Source organism: Danio aesculapii, chromosome 18 (assembly GCF_903798145.1).
Source record: "Danio aesculapii chromosome 18, fDanAes4.1, whole genome shotgun sequence".
NCBI classification, from domain to species: domain Eukaryota; kingdom Metazoa; phylum Chordata; class Actinopteri; order Cypriniformes; family Danionidae; genus Danio; species Danio aesculapii.
Window position 1 is genome coordinate 56,322,864 of NC_079452.1, and position 19,673 is coordinate 56,342,536.

At 34.9% G+C, this 19,673-nt stretch overlaps 1 protein-coding gene across 1 annotated transcript in view; it reads right to left on the minus strand.

Moving 5' to 3' along the window:
- capn12 (calpain 12) overlaps positions 1–19,673 on the minus strand; it is a 60,946-nt gene that overhangs the window by 25,339 nt on the left and 15,934 nt on the right. The window contains 7 exon segments of the mRNA XM_056478064.1: positions 5,749–6,011; positions 6,834–7,009; positions 9,456–9,533; positions 13,142–13,227; positions 13,546–13,629; positions 15,342–15,513; positions 18,947–19,080. Of these exon segments, the coding sequence (XP_056334039.1) occupies positions 5,749–6,011; positions 6,834–7,009; positions 9,456–9,533; positions 13,142–13,227; positions 13,546–13,629; positions 15,342–15,513; positions 18,947–19,080 (993 nt within the window).

The following is a 19,673-nucleotide window of genomic DNA, read 5'->3' on the forward strand; positions in this document are numbered from 1 at the left end:
TAAATATTAGCAGTAAAGACATAGATAAATCACGGTAAATTTTGGTTCATAAAATCCAATTCAGACACTTCTTTAATTGTAAAAAATGATATATATTATTAAATCAAACATAGCATTTTTTAAACTTTAAGTCAAAGCTTTAGTTTAGAGATGCCCAAACTATGGCCCATGTACTAGCCAAACTTGGCCCATGGTAACCATAAATGGTGTAAATCTTAAATTGAGCAAATCAAGTCAAAGGCAGAGTTTGCTTGACTAGTGTATTTAGCATTGAACTCCAGTGTTATCAATGTGACTATTTGTTTTAATTGCAATAAGTTATCATTTAAAAAGTTATACTGCATTAGTTAACACAATTTGAAGTAATGTTTTCTATTTATTTTGAAATACTACCCATGGCAATTTAATGTAATAAAGTTTGGTATATTTACTTTCTGCCCACAGCTCTTAATGATATTTGGTTTTTGGCCCTTCATATGAAAAAGTTTGGGCTACCTTGCTTTAGTTACAAATCTAAAATATTTGCTAAATATTCCTGTCACACATTAAAACCATAAACTTTTTACAGTATTTATATTTTATTATTAAATAATTTAGCTGTGTGAGAGAGAGAAGTCTCTTATGCTTAACAAGGCTGCATTCATTTAATCTAAAATATAGTAAAACTAATAATCTTGTTAAACAGTATACCAATTTTAAATAGAATATGATATTACATATTTTGAAATGTAATTTAATCAATTACCCCAATCTTATTATTATTATTATTATTATTATAATTTTTTATTTTAAGATATTTGATTGATTTTATGATTTGGATCATAAACAGGGCTGGGAAATCAATTAATTAAATAAATAAATAAATAAATAAATAAATAAATAAATAAATAAATAAATAAATAAATAAATAAGCAGGCAAGCCACTACATAAGTAAATAAAATAAATAAACATTAACAGTAAAGAATTATATAAATCATGGTACTTTGTTCATAAAATCCAGGTTAGAAACTTGTTTAATTGTAAAAATTAAATATTTCATTAAATCAAACATAACATTTTTAAAACTTTAAGTCAAAGCTTTAGTTACAAATCTAAAATATGTTCTAAATACTCCTGTCACATTAAAATCCTATTTTTTACTGTATTTGAAGTCTCTTATGCTTAACAAGGCTGCATTCATTTAATCTAAAATATAGTAAAACTAATAATATTGTTAAACACTTTAACAATCCTAAACAGAATCTGACATTACATATTTTGAAATGTAATTTCATCCATCACCCCAATTTTATTATTATTATTTGATAATTCATTGATTTAATGATTTGGTTCATAAACACTGCTGGGAAATCAATCAATCAATCAATCAATCAATCAATCAATCAATCAATCAATCGAATCGAATCGAATTGAATCGAATGAATGAATGAACGAACGAAAGAAAATTCTATTGTTCTATGTGGTTGACTCAATATTGATTCTCAAAATCTTTGCATTAGTCTTTTTTTTTTTTTTTTTACATACTCCGTATTTCCTATTGTATCATAATGTCCATGTAAACATAGTCACTGTCTCCCCTGCATCTGTGTTGCCAGTATCAGGGGTGCCCCCAAGGGGTGGCCAGAGTTTAAATAGGGGTGGCCGAGACTTTATTTAGGTAAATTTCCAATATTTCAATAAATGAAATAAATAGCAGCCACTAAATTATTGTGGATTGATTGGTGCCACTGAAGTAGCTGATTCACTGCCCCTCCCTCTCCCCAATCGTCGTTGACAGCTGTACAATAAAAGTATGCAAAAAATAACTGAAAAGTTATTTATATGTATGAAAAGTGTTTTTAAACTAAATATTGATTTTTATTTGATTCAATTTGATTTTTATTTGATTCGCACATGTACTTGCTGAATTATTTCAAGGAATAAATAGCAATATTTCAAGATTAATGAATTAAATGAATTAAAACCACATTATTTCATTAACCAGAAACAATAATATCATATTACACTGAATTCATTATTTTATGTGCGCCTCCCCTGGATTTGGTGTGGCCTTTTCTGGCCACCCCTAAGACATTTTTCTGGGGGCACCACTGGCTGGTGTAAAAATCAGCTGTGGTTAAAGAAGTTAATGAAACTCCCCGTTTTATGCAAACCCTTCCCTCTTTCACCACTCGACACTCCCACCTATAAGAAGCTGGACTCACCCACTTTCTTGACTTTATTTATACAAGTGTTCTGTGTTTTTATTTTATTCATTCATTTGCAGTTTTGAAACACAATTCATTGTTCATTTTTAGAACTAACAGCAACATTTGTTTTAAATCTATATCCACTGTATCTAATCAATTGGGAATTACATAAATATAATGTAAATCCATTTCAACAGTGTTTTAGGCATATAAATATTAGCCTGGCACAACTCCATTTTATACAGTGGTGTGATGAATTCTATGAGTAATGTGATTAGTTTGCATCTTTGACTACCTTGTACTTTGACTGAGCAGCTGTTAGTCTCTGCTTAATTATTTTCGAATCCATATATAAATCTTTACATCATGATGATTAATGCAATTACTCATTACATTTTCCACAACACCTTACCTTTTTGTTAACTGCTGCTGCAGCTATTTATTTTTGTTGCAGTAGAAGCTATATTGCGATATCTACAAAACATAGAGTGCTCATCAACATAACTTTTTAGGCTCTAATTATATACATTTCTTGTTATTCACTTGCATGCCTGTAATGAGTTGACTGTTAAAATCTGATACTTTTAAGTGTTATTTAGATGACTTTATGTCTTTATGTCTTATATCTTGCATATCAGATCAGGGTGCATGTTTACTACGGTCAATACGACACTTGTTGTTTATGTGTACTCGGAGCTAAGTATGATTACAGTGGAACCACTGAAGTCACATGGACTGTTTTTGATTCTTTTTCTGTACTTTGAACATCTTGGGACAGTGCTGTATATGGAGGATGAGAGAGCTCCAGGATTTCATCTAAAATATCTTCATTTGTGTTCCGAAGATTAACAAAGTTCTCAGGGGATTGGAACGACATTAGGGTGAGTTATTAATGTTGTTGTGATGATTAGGTAAACCATGGTCAATTTTCTGATGGTTAGTTTTACATTTCAAATTTTCATTAACATTCAAATTTAATTGGTTATTGTGATTTTGAAAACTTATGATAAATCCTGTAACCATGCAATTAGCTGTTATGTAAATGCATGTTTATATAGATAGAGAATAAATATATATTCATATAAACACTTAAGTATGTCGTATTCCTTTCATTTAAAGTATGTTCCGAGCATTATTGATAATGCTGAGCTTAAGATTGACTTCCCAAAATTAAATCACAAATCCAATCGCAATATCAATCAGAAAATCGGTATTATATTTTCATACAAATCGATTTTCTTAATCAGTGCATTCTTTGCCAAACCTGAACTAGGATTATTTTGCATTTTAAACCAAAATATTTCTAGTTCATGTTTGGCAAAGAATGCACTTATTAAGAAAATCAAATGTTCCTACAACAACACAAAAATAATGTACATAATTAATGTATAATATAATATAATATAATATAATATAATATAATATTATATAATATAATATAATATAATATAATATAATATAATATAATATAATATAATATAATATAATATAATATAATATAATATAATCATAAGTAAACTAATCCGAAATGCACAGATCTTTGTTTAACTTGTTTGACACACAATTGTATAAAGCTCTTTGTATTTGTTGTTTGTTAATTTTCAGATACAAAACCTGGTGGAAAGCCTTTATTTTTGAACATTTAACTCATTTTCACAAAACTGTGATAATATTATTAGCCATGATAAATCAGGTCGCTATATTCATGATTATATAGTCATTTTACATTTTATTTATCAACAGAACTTTCATTTTTGAGTAAAATAACCCTTAAGACTTAGACAAATGGTGTTAAAACTCATGACGTATACCTTGAAACATTGTATTGATATGCTGTAAGCAGGGCTTGACATTAACTTTATTTGATCACCAGCTACTTTGGCTAGTAGTTTTCCAAAGTTACAAGCCACTCTGCATTTTCACTAGCCACAATTTTGTTGTTAGGAAAATATATTTTATATGTAAAAATTTGACTTTGGCATGCTAAAATTACTTGATTTATATTTTGTGTCATGTCCAATTTTTTGTGTGTTGTGTATGACCTTGCTCAATGAGCATGAGCAAATAAGTTTTATTTCACATTAGTTTTCAGGGCTCAACACTAAGGATTTACCTTTTTTTCCTCTGGCCACACCAAACTAATTACTTCCTTGCCTCAAATTTTAAATAATGTGTCAAAAAAAGCTAAATATTGCTGTATACATGCAATTTTATTCAACAAATAATCTTTTTAAAACTCATTTGACATTTAAAAAAATGATCCTCATGTATCTAAAACTATACACAGCTGGCAAAAGGTCCCAGATCACCAGTTAACTATACATGTGGAGAGTTAATCTCCTATAAAAACAATGTTATTGTAAATTAAACCAATGGTTCCCAACTTTTTTTTTTCCCCTAAGGCCTCCTTTTCACCCAGAAAATATTGTAAGGCCCCCCTCCACATTTAATGATATTATCGCTCACATAAGTTTGCAGTATGACAAAAAATGGTTTCAAACAAACGGTATATTTATTACTATATCTAGATATGTTTATGCCGAAACAATAGCCTAATATAAAATATAAAAGCAAAACATCAGAAGGCCATTTGTATTAGGTACACCTTGTGGAATTGGGGATGAATCGTCTGCAAATGTTGTATTAATTTAGACGGCCTTATGCATTCGTTAGCAAAAACTTTGGTGCAGATAATGCATTGTGGCTGGGTCAGGGACTCTTTGCTTCAAGAAAATAAAATAAAACTATAGTTCAGGTAACTATCTTGGTATTTCCTGCATTTTGTGTTTCCAGTATTGCTAGCACTACGACTCGAAATGTTTAGAGCTTCATTACCTGGGTCCAGTAAGCTTGGATCATTACTATTAGCTGCTGAAGGCGAATCAGTGAGACGAATCACAACTTTGTCAATTTTTTTGGTCAGCCCGGGGATAAAATGAACTAAGGCAACATGATCGTTCTTCTAAGTCTCCACTGTTAAAACATTTTTAAATTATGACGCGATCGTCACAGAGCTCGCTGATGCCCCTTTGTGGGCTGGGACCCCCCTGTCGGGAACCGCTGAATTAAATCATTAACAAAAATAACTGTAAGCAAAAGAAAGCAGGTAAAAAACATTCCGTGCGCGAGAATGAAAGGATGATCGCGCGCACACGGTTAACGTAGGCTCATTAATAATCTGTTCAAAGAATAGTTAAAGCGAAAGCAGCAAACGCTGCTGCTTACAAAGAATCTCGAGCTCTTGAAATTCGGTATTCACCTGCTTTCTTTTGCTCACGCAAACAGTTATTTTTGACAGTCATGCAGCTTCTCGATTCTAAGATCATATTTGCACGCACATTGACAAACGATCATAAACAAATTTTCTAATCTTTTGTAAGGAGCCAGCACAAGCAGTTTAAAATTATTTTCAACGAGCCAAAGTGGCTAGTAAGAGCGACTGTTTAACCCGCCACAGCTGAAATCTACCCGTATTTGGCAGGCTGGCAGGTGTTAATGTTAAGCCCTGGCTGTAAGGTATCTCTGAATTTATTTGACACGTGTCTGTCAGTCCCTCACCTTGTAGATGTGAAATGCGATGTAGAGGAAGTTGACTTTATCTTTCTGTCTGCGGTACTTCTGGAGAAGCTCCACCAGCACTGTGCACTTCTTCTTTTTCTCTCCCGGTTTGTCGGTCTTGCTCACAGGAGGCAGCAAACTGACATCTTCATCCTCTTCTCCATCCCCTCCGTCATCTCCTTCCTCACCTTCTCCATAATCATGATCATCCACATCTTTCTCAGACAGAATCATCTGATACTGAGGGTTTTTCCAGAAAGATTCTGCAGGATTGAAAAGGAGGAATAAATGGTGAAGTGACGAGGAGCATCTTTAGGAAAGCAAACGTTTAACTGCAAACATATTCATTATAAACACTATCTATCTTGTTGTTCTCTGTATAGTTTGTTTTTTCTAACTTATTTGCTGCTATTTATCTTTATATTATTCCATAAATGATTGATGGTGTCAAGCTGAATCTTCTTACCCTTAATGTTATATTAATGCTACATTATATTAAATTATATAGCTGCATGATACTGCATAAAATTAAAAACAACAACAAAAACACTATTTGTTTAATTAAAATAAGAAATCAAAATAAAGATTCTGATTCTGCCAAAATTCTGATTATGTATTCAGCAGTTTACTCAAAAAGATTTGTTAAAGGATGAATCAGCGTTTTTGATCAAATCGCTTGAACAAAATTCAATGAATTGTTTTGTTGTTTTTAATGGTTGCTTAAAGTCACTTATTTTTTTGAAGCATCATTGTGATTTACACAATTTTCAATAGTACCACACCAATCAATGTTTTTTTTATCTAAATATAACCTGTTATTTTGAATAAAATTATAAATTGTTATTATGAACTTTTTGAATCTATTTAAATGAGACTTATGCATTATAAATCCCTCTCTCAGAAAATCTGCTTAACACAGATTTGAATGTGCTGTTGTCAGCAGTTTAATAAATGAATGTGAATTGTGGTCTTTTAAAAATAGGTTTGTGTGGGTGTTTAAACAGAGATCACAATATTTTAAGCAGCTATAGCAGCTATATTATAATATATTAATAAGACATATCCATTAACAATTATATACTTACTTGGGTATCGTCGGCAGCCACCTGCAGAGCACATTGGGACCCAGGTGCCCTGATGTGAGCTCAGTGTCCAGGATGGGGTGCTTGTATCTTCACTCTCCTCCCCTGACATAGAGTCCGGATCAACACTGCACATCTCCACTGTATTATAAAATCGGCAAAAGTCCTCTACACTAATCCTAAAAAACATAAATGTTAGCAAAGTTTAGACTTGAACCTGATGACCTATTAAAGGCATAAGACACCCCAAAATGAAAATTCTGTCATCATTTACTCAGTCTCGACTTGTTCCTAATGATTTAGATTTTTTTTTGGTTCTGAGATAAATATTTTGAAGATAATTCTTCAAAAAAAGATCTAAACATTGACTATTGTTTTTTTCCAACTATGGGTGTCAGTAGTTACTTAGTTCCAACATTCTTTAAAATTTCTTTTTTTGTGTCCAACAGAAGAAAAAAATGAAAATATCAAACTGGTTTTGAACAAGTGAAGGCTGAGTTAATAATGACAGAATATTCGTTTTTAGGTGAACTTGCTTTGCTTTCATCCCTTAAATGCAATAACTGCAGTGGCAGTTAGCATTGTATAATTCTTGGCATTTAACTGATTGCAGTTTGGCAAGCACTTAAATCAGAAGAGCAGAGAGTTTGTAAAGACATTTTAAGCAGCTTTGACACAATCTACATTGTAAAAGTGCTATATAAATAAAAACAAACAAACAAATAAACATTTTATATAAATTTCATTTATATATGGTAATGTTTACATAAAAATGTTTTTTATTATTATTATTTTTTTTTTTTACTGTTTTCAAATGTTTGGGTTTTTAGTCTACCAAAACTCTGTTAATGTGCCCTTTTCTTTAAAGTGTACTTGTTTATGAAAATTAAAAAATATATACTCTAACTCCAGTTTAAACAAGTAAAATAAATTTTTATTGCTCAAAACATCTGGAGTGAAAATTTCAAAGTTGTGTCAGCAACCTATATTGTTAATTTCTTTTGCTGCTTTAAACTATTTGGTTCTTCTCTAGTCATCTCAACTTACATCAAACAAACAGACAAAAAATTAAACTTTGTATAACTTATAAATATTTAGTTGAAACCTGATTAACTTAGAGTATTCATTTAAGTTAAAGCAACATAAAAGTTTTGTTTTCTTGACTTTCTGTCAAGCACAATGAAAAGTAAGGAAATATTAAAATAAGGAAAGGATGTAAACTAGAGTGATCAAGAGAGGTTAGGATGCCATACTTCGCTCCTTGTTTTTATCCATTTGTACTTTTGTCTTGGTTTTCTCCCTTTGTGCATCTTGTGAAGCTTAGCTAAAGACTGACTGTATGCGGCAACATTTTATGTACAACCCTAAATCAGAAAAAGTTGGGACAATATGGAAAACGCAAAGTAGTGATTTTCAAATTTACTTTGACTTGTATTTAATTCCAGACAATAAAAACAAAAATATTTCATGTTTTGTCTGCTCATTGGTAAATTGTTTAAATAATGATGTGATTTGAAACAGGTGATGTCAACAGGTGATTCTAATTATGATTTAGTACAAAAGCAGCATCCAAAAAAGGTTTAGTTCTTTAGGAGCAAAGATGGGCTGGGATAGATAGGACAAATTTTCACCTTCAACAGTGCATAACATAATTAAAAGATTCAAGGAATCTGCAGAAATGTCAGTGCATAAGGGATAAGGGCACATGCCTAAGCTGAACCGTGACCTTTGATCCCTCAGGCAGCACTGCATCAGGAATCGTCATTCATCTAAAAGCGATATCAACATGGGTTCAGGAATGCTTTGGCAAACTTTTGTCACATACCACAATATATAGTTACATCCACAAACGCCAGTGAGTGTGGTACTGTGCCAAGAGGAAGCCTTATGTAAACAGTGTCCAAAAGCCCCATCGACTTCTCGGGGCTCGGAGGCATCTGTGGAAATGTGTACTGTTGTCAGATGAATCAGCATTTCAGGTATTTTATGAGAGAAATGGATGCAGACTGTTACCAGCAACAACTCCATGTGGTATGGGGTTGTGTCAGTGCCCTTGGCAAAAGTAACTTGCACTTCTGTGCTGGCACCTTTTTCAGGGATGCCCATGCAGAGTTAAACTAGACAATGAAAAAACAATTTCTGCACACATTACAAAGTCCTGGCTGCGGAGGAAGAGGATACAGGTACTTGACTGGCCTGCCTGCAGTCCCGACCTGTCTGTGTGGTGCATTTTGAAGCGCAAAATGCGACAAGGAAGATCCCGTACCGTTGCCCACCTTAAGAATTGTTTGCCGGAAGAATGGGTCAAAATTACACCGGAAACACTTCATCACTTGGTTTCTTCACTCCCTAAACGCCTTTTAAGTTTTAAGGAATAAAAATGTGTTGCAATAACCAAAATTGGAATACATGTTTAATTTGAAAAAACAAAACACACAACAAACAATAAAGATCATGAGGAACACATTAAATGATTGTCTGCAATGAAATACAAGTCATAGTAAATTTAAAAATCACTACTTTTTACAGACCCATTCTGGGTCCTTTTATCTAGGGTTAGGATGACACAGGGTTAACAATTTCAAGTGTGCAAAGCCGTTAAGCATACTTTTTTACATCACCCACCAGAATTCTCCATCTTCAACTTTGGCCAATTCAAGTTTCGTCTTCTCAGTATTGTCTACGAAGTCCCAGTCTTTACACCTGCATACACACACAAATGTGAGTCTATTTTGTGAGGTTAAAATTAAGGTAAGGCAAGGCAAGTTAATTTATATAGCACACTTCAAACACAGTGGCAATTCAAAGTGCTTTACATAAACAAGAATAATAATGAAAAAAGACAAGTATAAGAAAATAAAAACAAATAATGACAAAGATTAAAAACAGATAAAAACAGATTAAAATAGATAAAACAGATTTAAAACAGATTTAAAACCTGTTAAAACAGGTTATAAAAGAATGAAAAAGAAAAGAAAGACACAATAGTGCGATCTGTCGGACATCGCACAGTGCTCATTCAGTAAAGGCACAGCTAAACAGATGTGTTTTCAGTCTTGATTTGAATGTGCCTAATGTTGGAGCACATCTGATCATTTCTGAAAGTTGATTCCAGCAGCGAAGGGCATGGTAGCTGAAAGCCAATTCACTCTGCTTTGACTGAACTCTTGGAATTTCTAGTTTATTTGATCCTAATGATCTGAGTGATCTATTAGGTTTGTATTTAGTGAGTATATCTGTAATGTATTGAGCTCCTAGACCATTTAGTGATTTATAGACAAGAAGTAATACTTTAAAATCTATTCTGAATGTACTGGGAGCCTGTGTAAAGACCTGAGGACAGGTGTGATGTACTCAGATTTTCTGCTTCTGAGCAGAATCCTGGCCACAGCATTTTGGATGAGCTGCAACTGTTTGACTGATTTTTTGGGAAGGCCAGTGAGGAAACCATTACAGTAATCCATCCAGCTGCTGCTAAAAGCATGAACAAGTTTCTCTACTGTAAGTGTTCACTGAAAACAGAGCATCTTATTCTTGCAATGTTTTTGAGATGATAGTATGCTGATTTACTAACTGCTTTGACATGACTATTGAAACTCAGATCTGACACCAGAATCACACCAAGATTCTTGACCTTATTTTTTGTTGTTTGACCCTAAGTGCCAAGGTACGCATTCACCTTGAGAACCTCATCTCTGTTCCCAAATGCAATGACTTCCGTTTTCTCTTTGTTTAACTGAAGAAAGTTTTGGCACATCCAACTGTTCATTTCATCAATGCACTGGTGTCAATAGGGCTGTAGTCATTAGGCAGTAAGGCCAAGTAGATCTGATTGTCATCAGCATTGCTGTGGTAGAAGATTTGGTTCTTTCTCATAATTTGGCTCAGAGGGACCATATAAAGGTTGAACAGGAGAGGTGCCAGAATTGAGCCTTGTGGGACTTCACATATCATGGGTGTCCACCTCGACCTATGGTCACCTATACTGACATAGTAACCTCGCCCTTCAAGGTAAGATCTGAACCATTTGAGGACCATGCCAGACAGCCCAACCCGGTTTTCCAGCCTATCCAGAAGTATGACTGTGTCAATCGCAGCACTGAGATCAAGCAATACCAGCACTGTTAGTTTGCCCGAATCTGTATACAGGAGGATATCATTGATTGACAGCTCTCTGTACTGCACTGTGATGTGCTCTGAAACTAGATTGAAAACTGTCTAAACACCACTTGAACAACTTTTTTAATAATTTTGCCAACGAATGGGAGATTTGAGATTGGCCTGTAATTGCTCAAAAAGGTGTTATCTAGGTTGCTCTTTTTCAAGAGGGGTTTACCAACTGCAGTTTTAAGTGAGTTTGGAAAATCCCTGAGAGAAGTGAAGCATTTACCACTTTTAGAAGATCCATTTCTAAACAGTTAAACACCATTTTGAAGAATGATGTGGGGAGTGTGTCAAGACTGCAGGTTGATGTTTTCATAGTTTGCAGAATCTCTTCTAAGATTTTACCATTAATTGCCATGAAATCAGACATAATGTCTGATTCTTAAGTTGTGGTTGAGCTTGTTTGACATCAGCACAACTTGGCTGATTGGATGAACTGATTGCCTTTCTGATATTATTAATCTTGGCAGTAAAGAAATGAGCGAACTCATTACATTTGCTTTCAGAGAGAAGTTCACTGGGAATCCTACTGGAGGTGTGGGGGGGGGGGGGGGTTGTGAGTCTCTCTACCATTGCAAAGAGAGTACGAGTATTATTTAGGTTGCTATTTATAAGGCTTGAAAAGAAAGTCTGCCTAGCAGTGTTTAGTTCCACACTAAAAGCATGAAGACTGTCTTTATAGATATTATAATGGACTAATAGTTTCGTCCTCCTACCTATACGCTCAGCTTTTCTGCACTGTCACAGTTTATGGCCTTCATAAACTGCTCACTAGTGTTCTCATTTATGCATCTCTTTCTGACAGAGACATATCCGTCTTCAATAGCTGGAGTAATCAATATATCAAAGAAAATTCTGAAATGATCAGACAACATCCTTAACAACAGTCGATGAAATGTGTAAACCCTTAGTTACAAGTAGATCAAGAGTGTGTCCACGATTGTGTGTGGGTCCTTAAACATGCTGAGTCAGATCGAAAGTGTTAAAAATAGTCATGAGTTCTTTTGCAGCATTGATTTCTGGATTATCAATGTGAATTAAAATCCCCAGCAATACTAAAATAGTCAAATTCAGAGGTTACTACTGATAACAGCTCTGTAAAATCATCAATAAAAGTTGGAGAATATTATGGACATCTATAGATAATGATCAGTAAAATGCGAGTAGCACATTTTAGTGCTATACTTTGATATTCAAATGACAAATAGTCACCAAATGACACTTGTTTACACTCATAAACATCTTCAAACAGGGCAGCGATGCCTCCACCTCCCCTATTAGCTCTACAAACACTCAAAAATAAGTTTAAAGGAGCTGTTTCATTCAGAACTGCTGCGCTACAACTGTCATCTAGCCAAGTTTCATTTGAAAGCATAAAATCAAGGCAAGTTGTGTTGATAAAATTATTGACTAAAAGTGACTTATTGTTAAGTGATCTGATGTTTAAAAGTGCTAATGTAACAGTTTTAGCTGTTTTCCCTTCAATAGTCTCAGATCTAAATTTAATAGACAACAGATTTAAATGATTTGCTATACGGCTTGAAGAAATCGTTGGTTTTCTGTAACGTAATAAAACACATATCTGCGTAGAAGCTACAGGCACACTGTAGAGTTCCTGCTTATTCTGTAAACATCTGATAAAGACACTGTTATCTAAGCAGGCACCCGAGACACATCAATGGCAGTTTTTAAGTTTACCAGCTGAAGATGAGGTGTTTTTTTTAGACCTGGCACTGTCGCAAAGACTTGAGACGTCTCCTAGGTGTAGGGACTAGGTGGGCTCAGAGATGAGTGTGAGGCTGGCTGATTTTTGGTTGCTAACTGGGGGCTTCCAGCAATGGAGTGTGAGAGTTTAGTTCCAGCAAACACCAGTTCCTCCATCTTTTTTGAAAAATTCAAGAGAGGCGAGCAGGGTTACAATGAAAACGTGTCTGCTGACAGAGGCTATGGGTCTGGGGTTTCTAGCTGCTGAGATATGTTGACCTGGCTGTTTTCCTGGAGATCATCCATGAGTGCTGAGACTAGATGCTGTTCAGATGCATCACAGTCTACCTGTGTTGAGCTTAGTGTGCAGGGCGCAGATGACAGTTTGTCTGTTATCAAATGAACTATTTGTGATCAAAATAAACCACTGAGGTGTTTCTCACTTGTCACTCCAGGGTCCACAGTACTCAACAAAACCCCAGGGGTTACGCAGTCTCAGCAGAAAGACCTCTTCAGATGCCTTCTTGACCTAAACATACACAAACATGCTCAAGAGTACTAAAAATCAGAGGTTTGTGCTAAAGGCTATTTTAAATATATTATTGCAATAGTTCTTTATCGGTATTGGAGATTCCATAAAACGTTTCATTACACAATAGGTTTTTGTAGTGGAAAATAGATCTTTAGGTTATGAAAATGCTCTTAATACTACGAAAAAAAGTGTTGCTTCACAACAAGAAGGTAAAACATACAAAAACATGTGGCGACCCTTGATGAATAAAAGGACTAAGCCAAAGGAAAATGAATGAATATTATCTTACAATGTGTGTGTGCGTTATGCTCATACCTTGCCTGTTTCAGTGATGGCATAGGCATGACCTTTGATGAGACCCTCTGGGGTCACAGTGCCAATGTCCTTCACAGTGGTGGCCTGCACGCAAAATACAACATATCTATGTTTAATATGTAAGTAATCAAAGTCTATATTTTATGCTCACACACACGCACATGCTCACACACACATGCAAACCCACACACGACAGTTTTGGTAGTTTAGGAGGACTCTCCATAGATGTATTTAACATTAAAAAAACTGCTTATTATACTGGGTAACACTTTATTTTGATGGTCCATTTGAGTATTAGTAGACTGTCTGCTTAATATCTGCTGATACTGCTCATTCAACAGACATTTAACTGACTATTAGAAACTTTGCAAGTACAAGTCAACTAACAATAACCCCAACCCTAAACCCCAACCTAACAGTCTACTTATAATCTAATGAGAATTAGTTGGCATGTACCTTAAATTCAAAAAATGGACCATCAAAATAAAGTGTGACCTTTTACTGCCTTACCCAATACTCACAGGAAACCTATAGCACATTTTGAATGTCTAAAGATCCTGGTAAGTATAATTTTTAAGTGTTCTTAATTAGGAAATCAAACAGATATCATCATAAACAACCTCAACATTGTAATTTCTTGGTCAAACCCATGCCAATATACAAACGTGTGTCCTAATAAACCACCAGAACCAGTACACACACACACTTTATGGAGACATCCTATAGGCATAATTATTTTATTCTGTACTGTAATTCATATCCCTGTACCCCAACCCTACCCCTCTAAACCCAACCCTCGGATAACAAAGTTTTATATTTTCAAAACACTTCATTAAATAGACATATGGACTAATGTCTGTATATATTACGCTTCAAAAAATTTTTTAAATATAAACTCTGCATATTAAAAGAATTAAAATGGTTAGTTCACCCACCAAATTAAAATGCACTCACTATTTATACACTTTTCACTCTTTCCAAACATGTTTGAATTTCTTTCTTCTGTTAAACATAAAAGCAGATATTTTGGGGAAAAAAATACCTGATCCAATTGACATCCATTGGAGGAAAAACGAATACTATGGAAGCCAATGGGTACAGGTTTTAAGCTTTCTTCAAAGTATCTGCTTTAATGTTCAACAGAAGAAAAAATTTCAAACAGCTTTGGATCAAGTAAAGGGTGAGTAAATTAATACAGAATTTTCAGCTTTGGGTGAACTATCCCTTTAATTGCATAAACAGACGATTCCAGCTACTACACAATGCTCATCTGTCATCTGACATTATGAAGCCACTAAAGATTAACTTCATGTCCAGAGCTGCTCTGATAGTCATCTATTGAGAATTTACCACTTCATTTGAGTAAAACGATTTTCGTAAAACAGAAACTTGAGGATCTTTATGACAAACATTCATAGTATTCTTATAGTATAAATCTTATCATAGTATAAATTGTGACCAATAAAAAAATGCTAATTATTTGTTTTTGTGTTTTATGGGTAGGATTAGATCATTATATCTACTGTAACATTAAATATTATATAAAAAACTCAGAATATATGTGTCTGTATATGTTTATGTGGATCATGTTTTGCCTCCTTTGTGGGAACTAAATGTCCCAACAAGGATAGTAAAACCTGACATTTTGACAATTAAAAACATAAAATAATTTTATCTGAAAAATGAAGGACGGTTTCTGTGTGTGTGTGTGTTTGTGTGTGTGTGTGTGTGTGTGTGTGTGTGTGTGTGTGCGTGTGTGTGTGTGTGTTTGTGTGTGTGTAAGTAAGAGTTCATACATGAATGAAGCAGCTTAGCAGGCTGTTCCGGGCCAGTGCTGCGGTGATGGCTTTCCACAGCATGCGCGGAGGTCGTGAAGATACTGGAAGAGAGTACGCAATTCCTCCAGTAAAATCCTCCATTCCCTCTGAAATAATCCCGCCCTTCAGACTGCCGTAAGAACCAATCAGCCTTCAAAAACACACACACTGGTGTTACTTATTAGCTTCCACTGAGGTGATTGCTTTCATTTTAAAGGGTTAGTTCACCCCAAAATGTGAATTCTGTTACTAATTACTCACCCTCATGACTTTGTTTGCTCATGTGTTCCACATCAGAGAAGAGCGCATGTTTACTATGAGCAAAATGATGTTTGTGTGTTGTTTGGCAAAATCTCATACTGCCTACAGTCAAGGGCGGATTTAGTGATTTTGGCAAAAGAGACTGGCTGCACATTTTCACTTACACTTTCAGGCTTGCACACTCGAACTTGCACTCTCAGTCAACCGCGCTTCCTCTGCAAGTGACGTCATTTACAATTGACACCTGCACCTGCTTGCATGAAAGTCCTTCAGTAATTTAACTTAAGAGTGTCCCTAAAGGGGGGGAAATCCCTGAGGCAACAGATTTCATTAAGATCTTTGCAACAAACTCCTTATCTGTCACCCTTACCTAAGTGCCTTTTTTTCTAGGTGTTTCACTGTAGTTTCTGGCAACATACTGCGCCGCAGTTGCTATTGTAACCAACCACGAATGCTTGCCTTACAACAACTACACATCAGTACACATCATCTGTGCCATTTTTTTTCCATTAAGCGAGTGGAGACATTCCCTTATCGTGTCGAACTCGACGTTGTTTGAGATCATGTAGAGATTTTTTAAGCTGCACTGAAACTGTGACTTCATATGGATGCACTCCAGCGCAGATGTGCTAACTAGACGTGCTAACCAAAGCAATTCCAACCATGTGGACCAAGTCTTGAAATGCACCATTTCTACTATTTTTAAATAATTTTTATTTATATTACTGTTTTTTATATTACTTAATCTCTTTTAAATTAATGCAATTTCTACATTTTAAATGATTAGTTATCTATCTAAAATAAATGGATATTTTATTATTATTATACAAAAGTGATCTTGGAGCTTTGTATGATTACAGTTAAAACATTGATGTCACATGGACTGTTTTGACAATGTTTTTGGTTCTTTTTTCTGTACTTTGAACATCTCTGGACATTGCTGTCTCTAGAGGATGAGAGAGCTCCAGGATTTCTTCTAAAATATCTTAATTTGTGTTTTGAAGATGAACGAAGGTCTCAGGTGATTGGAACGACATGAGGGTGATTAATTAATTATTAACATAATTTTCATTTTTGAGGGGAATCAACCCTTTAATTGCTCAACATCCATTAATACAAAGACAATAATATATGCACAGAATGTCACAGAAAAGTCTGAAGTAGGTTTTAACTTAAAGATAATTTTCATTTGCAATACTAACAGAAAACAGCTCTTTGCAAATTAAAGATGCAGTATGTACGTTTTTGAAGCATAAAAATACCATAATATGTTTGGAGATATTTAAGAAACATGCAAGGTGAACATTCTTGTTTATCTGAACAACAATGCTAAATTTTGATATTCTGCTTTGAAAATGTGCTTTCCGTGCAGGAACGCTGTCTTTTTTTTGGTAATTTTAACCTGCCCAATGCCAGTTTAGCCAATTATATTTCAGTAGCCCGGGTTGCCTTGGTAGAAAACCGCGTATTTCATTCATTCAGAAAGGCTCTGAAAGCATGCATCCATGCCCAAAATGCGACCTCCGGTGGACAGTAGCAGACTCCAAAATGAGACGTAAATTCAGAGTTCCACATGAGGTTATTAATAAGCAAATAATCTAAATATTATGAGCCTAAACATTAGGTGGGCAGGTTACATTATAACCAAGTGTCCTAACTACACGCTTCGTGACGAAATATGCAGTGATAAGCAATTTGGCTGTTTGCATAAGACGAAACATGACAGAAATTTAAATAAAATCATTTAGAAGCACAGAATATGCACTCACTCACAAAATGGTAAGGTTATAATCTATTTAACGGTAATACATATTAACCCTCTTTATCATTATTAAATGTAAATGCTGAATCACTGATATGTGATTTAGCATATCAGATATGTGATTGAGGTGAACTATCTTCTCATGTTCTCATGTAAACTCACATTGTTAGAATTTAACACGGAATAAAGCACATGAGGTGTACTTGATGTGATCGTTGTCGTAGTTTTCTGTTGTTCTGTTGCCGTTGCTTTTATATAAAACACGGTTTAAATCACTCACTCCTGTCCTCAATCTGGCAACCTGTGCTTGCGTTTGTTTTGATCCAGGAATGTAATACCTAGTTCAACCACTGTGTGTCAAACTTACATACTGCACCTCTAATGCACCATAAAAAACATAATGTATGAACATTAACTGGGTCTTGTTCCACATGTTTCATCCTTTAAGCATTTTAAAATGACACGACCCAGCCTACAGAGTACAGATCTCATCACCTAGCGACTGTAACAGCTGCTATTATTAAGCTGTAATACAATTTGTAATTACTTTTTCTCAAAGTAAATTTAAAACTAATATTTAGCCATCTGAAGGCAAAACAAAGTTTATAAAAACTGGAAATATATTTCCTTTGATCCATACATGTACATATAAAAATGTGAACTGTCTATAAAATCATTTATTAGTAGGAAATTTCATGCTCTTTAGATATCCAAGAAAAAATGAAATCCAATTCATATGTTTAAAATGGTAATCTGGAGTTTTCTTTAAAAATCGTCCTGCCGTTATCAGCACATAATAAATCTTGAGGTGTTCGGGGCTGTGAAGGATCCACTGGCTGTATATTTCGTTACCTGGGATCGAAGGACACATTTTGAGGCTACATTTGAAGGAGCCTTCGAATATTTTTGAAATGAGAAAGTCTTCATCGCCTCACAGTAAGAAGGTCGCTGGTTCGAGCCTCGGCTGGGTCAGTTGGCATTCCTGTGTGGAGTTTGCATGTTCTCCCCATGTTCGTGTGGGTTTCCTCCAGGTGCAAAGACATGCAGTATAAGTGAATTGGGTAAGCTAAATTGTCCGTAGTGTATATGTGTGTGAATGAGCGTGTATGGGTGTTTCCCAGTGATGGGTTGCAGCTGGAAGGGCATCCGCTGTTATATGCTGGATAAGTTGGCGGTTCATACCGCTGTGGCAACCCCTGATTAATAAAGGGACTAAGCCAAACAGAAAATTAATGAGTGACTTAAGTTTTCATATGAAGTTGGCATGTCTCTGAGTTAAGGATTGAATTGCATAGACAAACAGTTTCAGCTCCCACCTTTCACCCACCCCCCTCTCACACTCAAGCTCACATTTAAGAACAGACACACACGCACACCCAAACTCTGCTAATTGGCTTCCACTGCTTGGATTGTTTCTATATTAATTGCTCGACATCCATCAGCTGCATTTGAAAAGGTTTTACAACTGGATGTTTTTCTAAAAATAAAACCGAGAGGAACAATGGCTGCTAATGAACAGTCACACATCCACACAGTCAAGGACACATATGCTGGAACTGACTTGGCATAAGCTTTCTCCACCAGGGCGCTCCAGAACTCGTTGCTGGTGCGAGAGTAGCTAAAAAGCAGACGGCCCTCTCTCACAGGCAGCCTGTCATCCACTACCACCTCCACCCACTCACCATACTGCCAGAACTACAGAGACACAGAGACAGACAGCGAGAGAGAGAGAGAGAGAGAAAGAGAAAGAGAGAGAAAGGTTACATTTCACAATATAAAATAACAGTTTTATATCTTTAAATTAATATTTTGCCCCTATGATTTACATCATCTTTACTCCATTCTTCAGAGTCACTTGATCCTTTGTTATCATTGTAATATGCTGATTGGTTGATTATTATGATTGCTGAAAACATGACCTGATTAATACTTTGGAAATGCTTAAATTCACATATTTCCTCGATTCTTATATGAATGCAAAGTTTTAATTTTTTTTTACATTTTTTAAACATCTGTTGTCAGTTCATTCTGCTGTGGCAACCCCTGAGAAATAAGGGACTAAGCTGAAGGAAAATAAATGAATGAAACACCTTTTGTAACAGACCTATTGTAATTTTTGATCAGTTTAATACATCCCTGTTGAAAAATCTAATTCTTAATTTGGAATGATAAATGTATAATTTACAGTAAACTGAATCCATTAATGTGAAAAATGATGCTAAAAAGGAACATTTGATTGTTAGTAGTTGTTGTTTAGGTTACTGTTAAACCACTAACAGTGCTGGCAA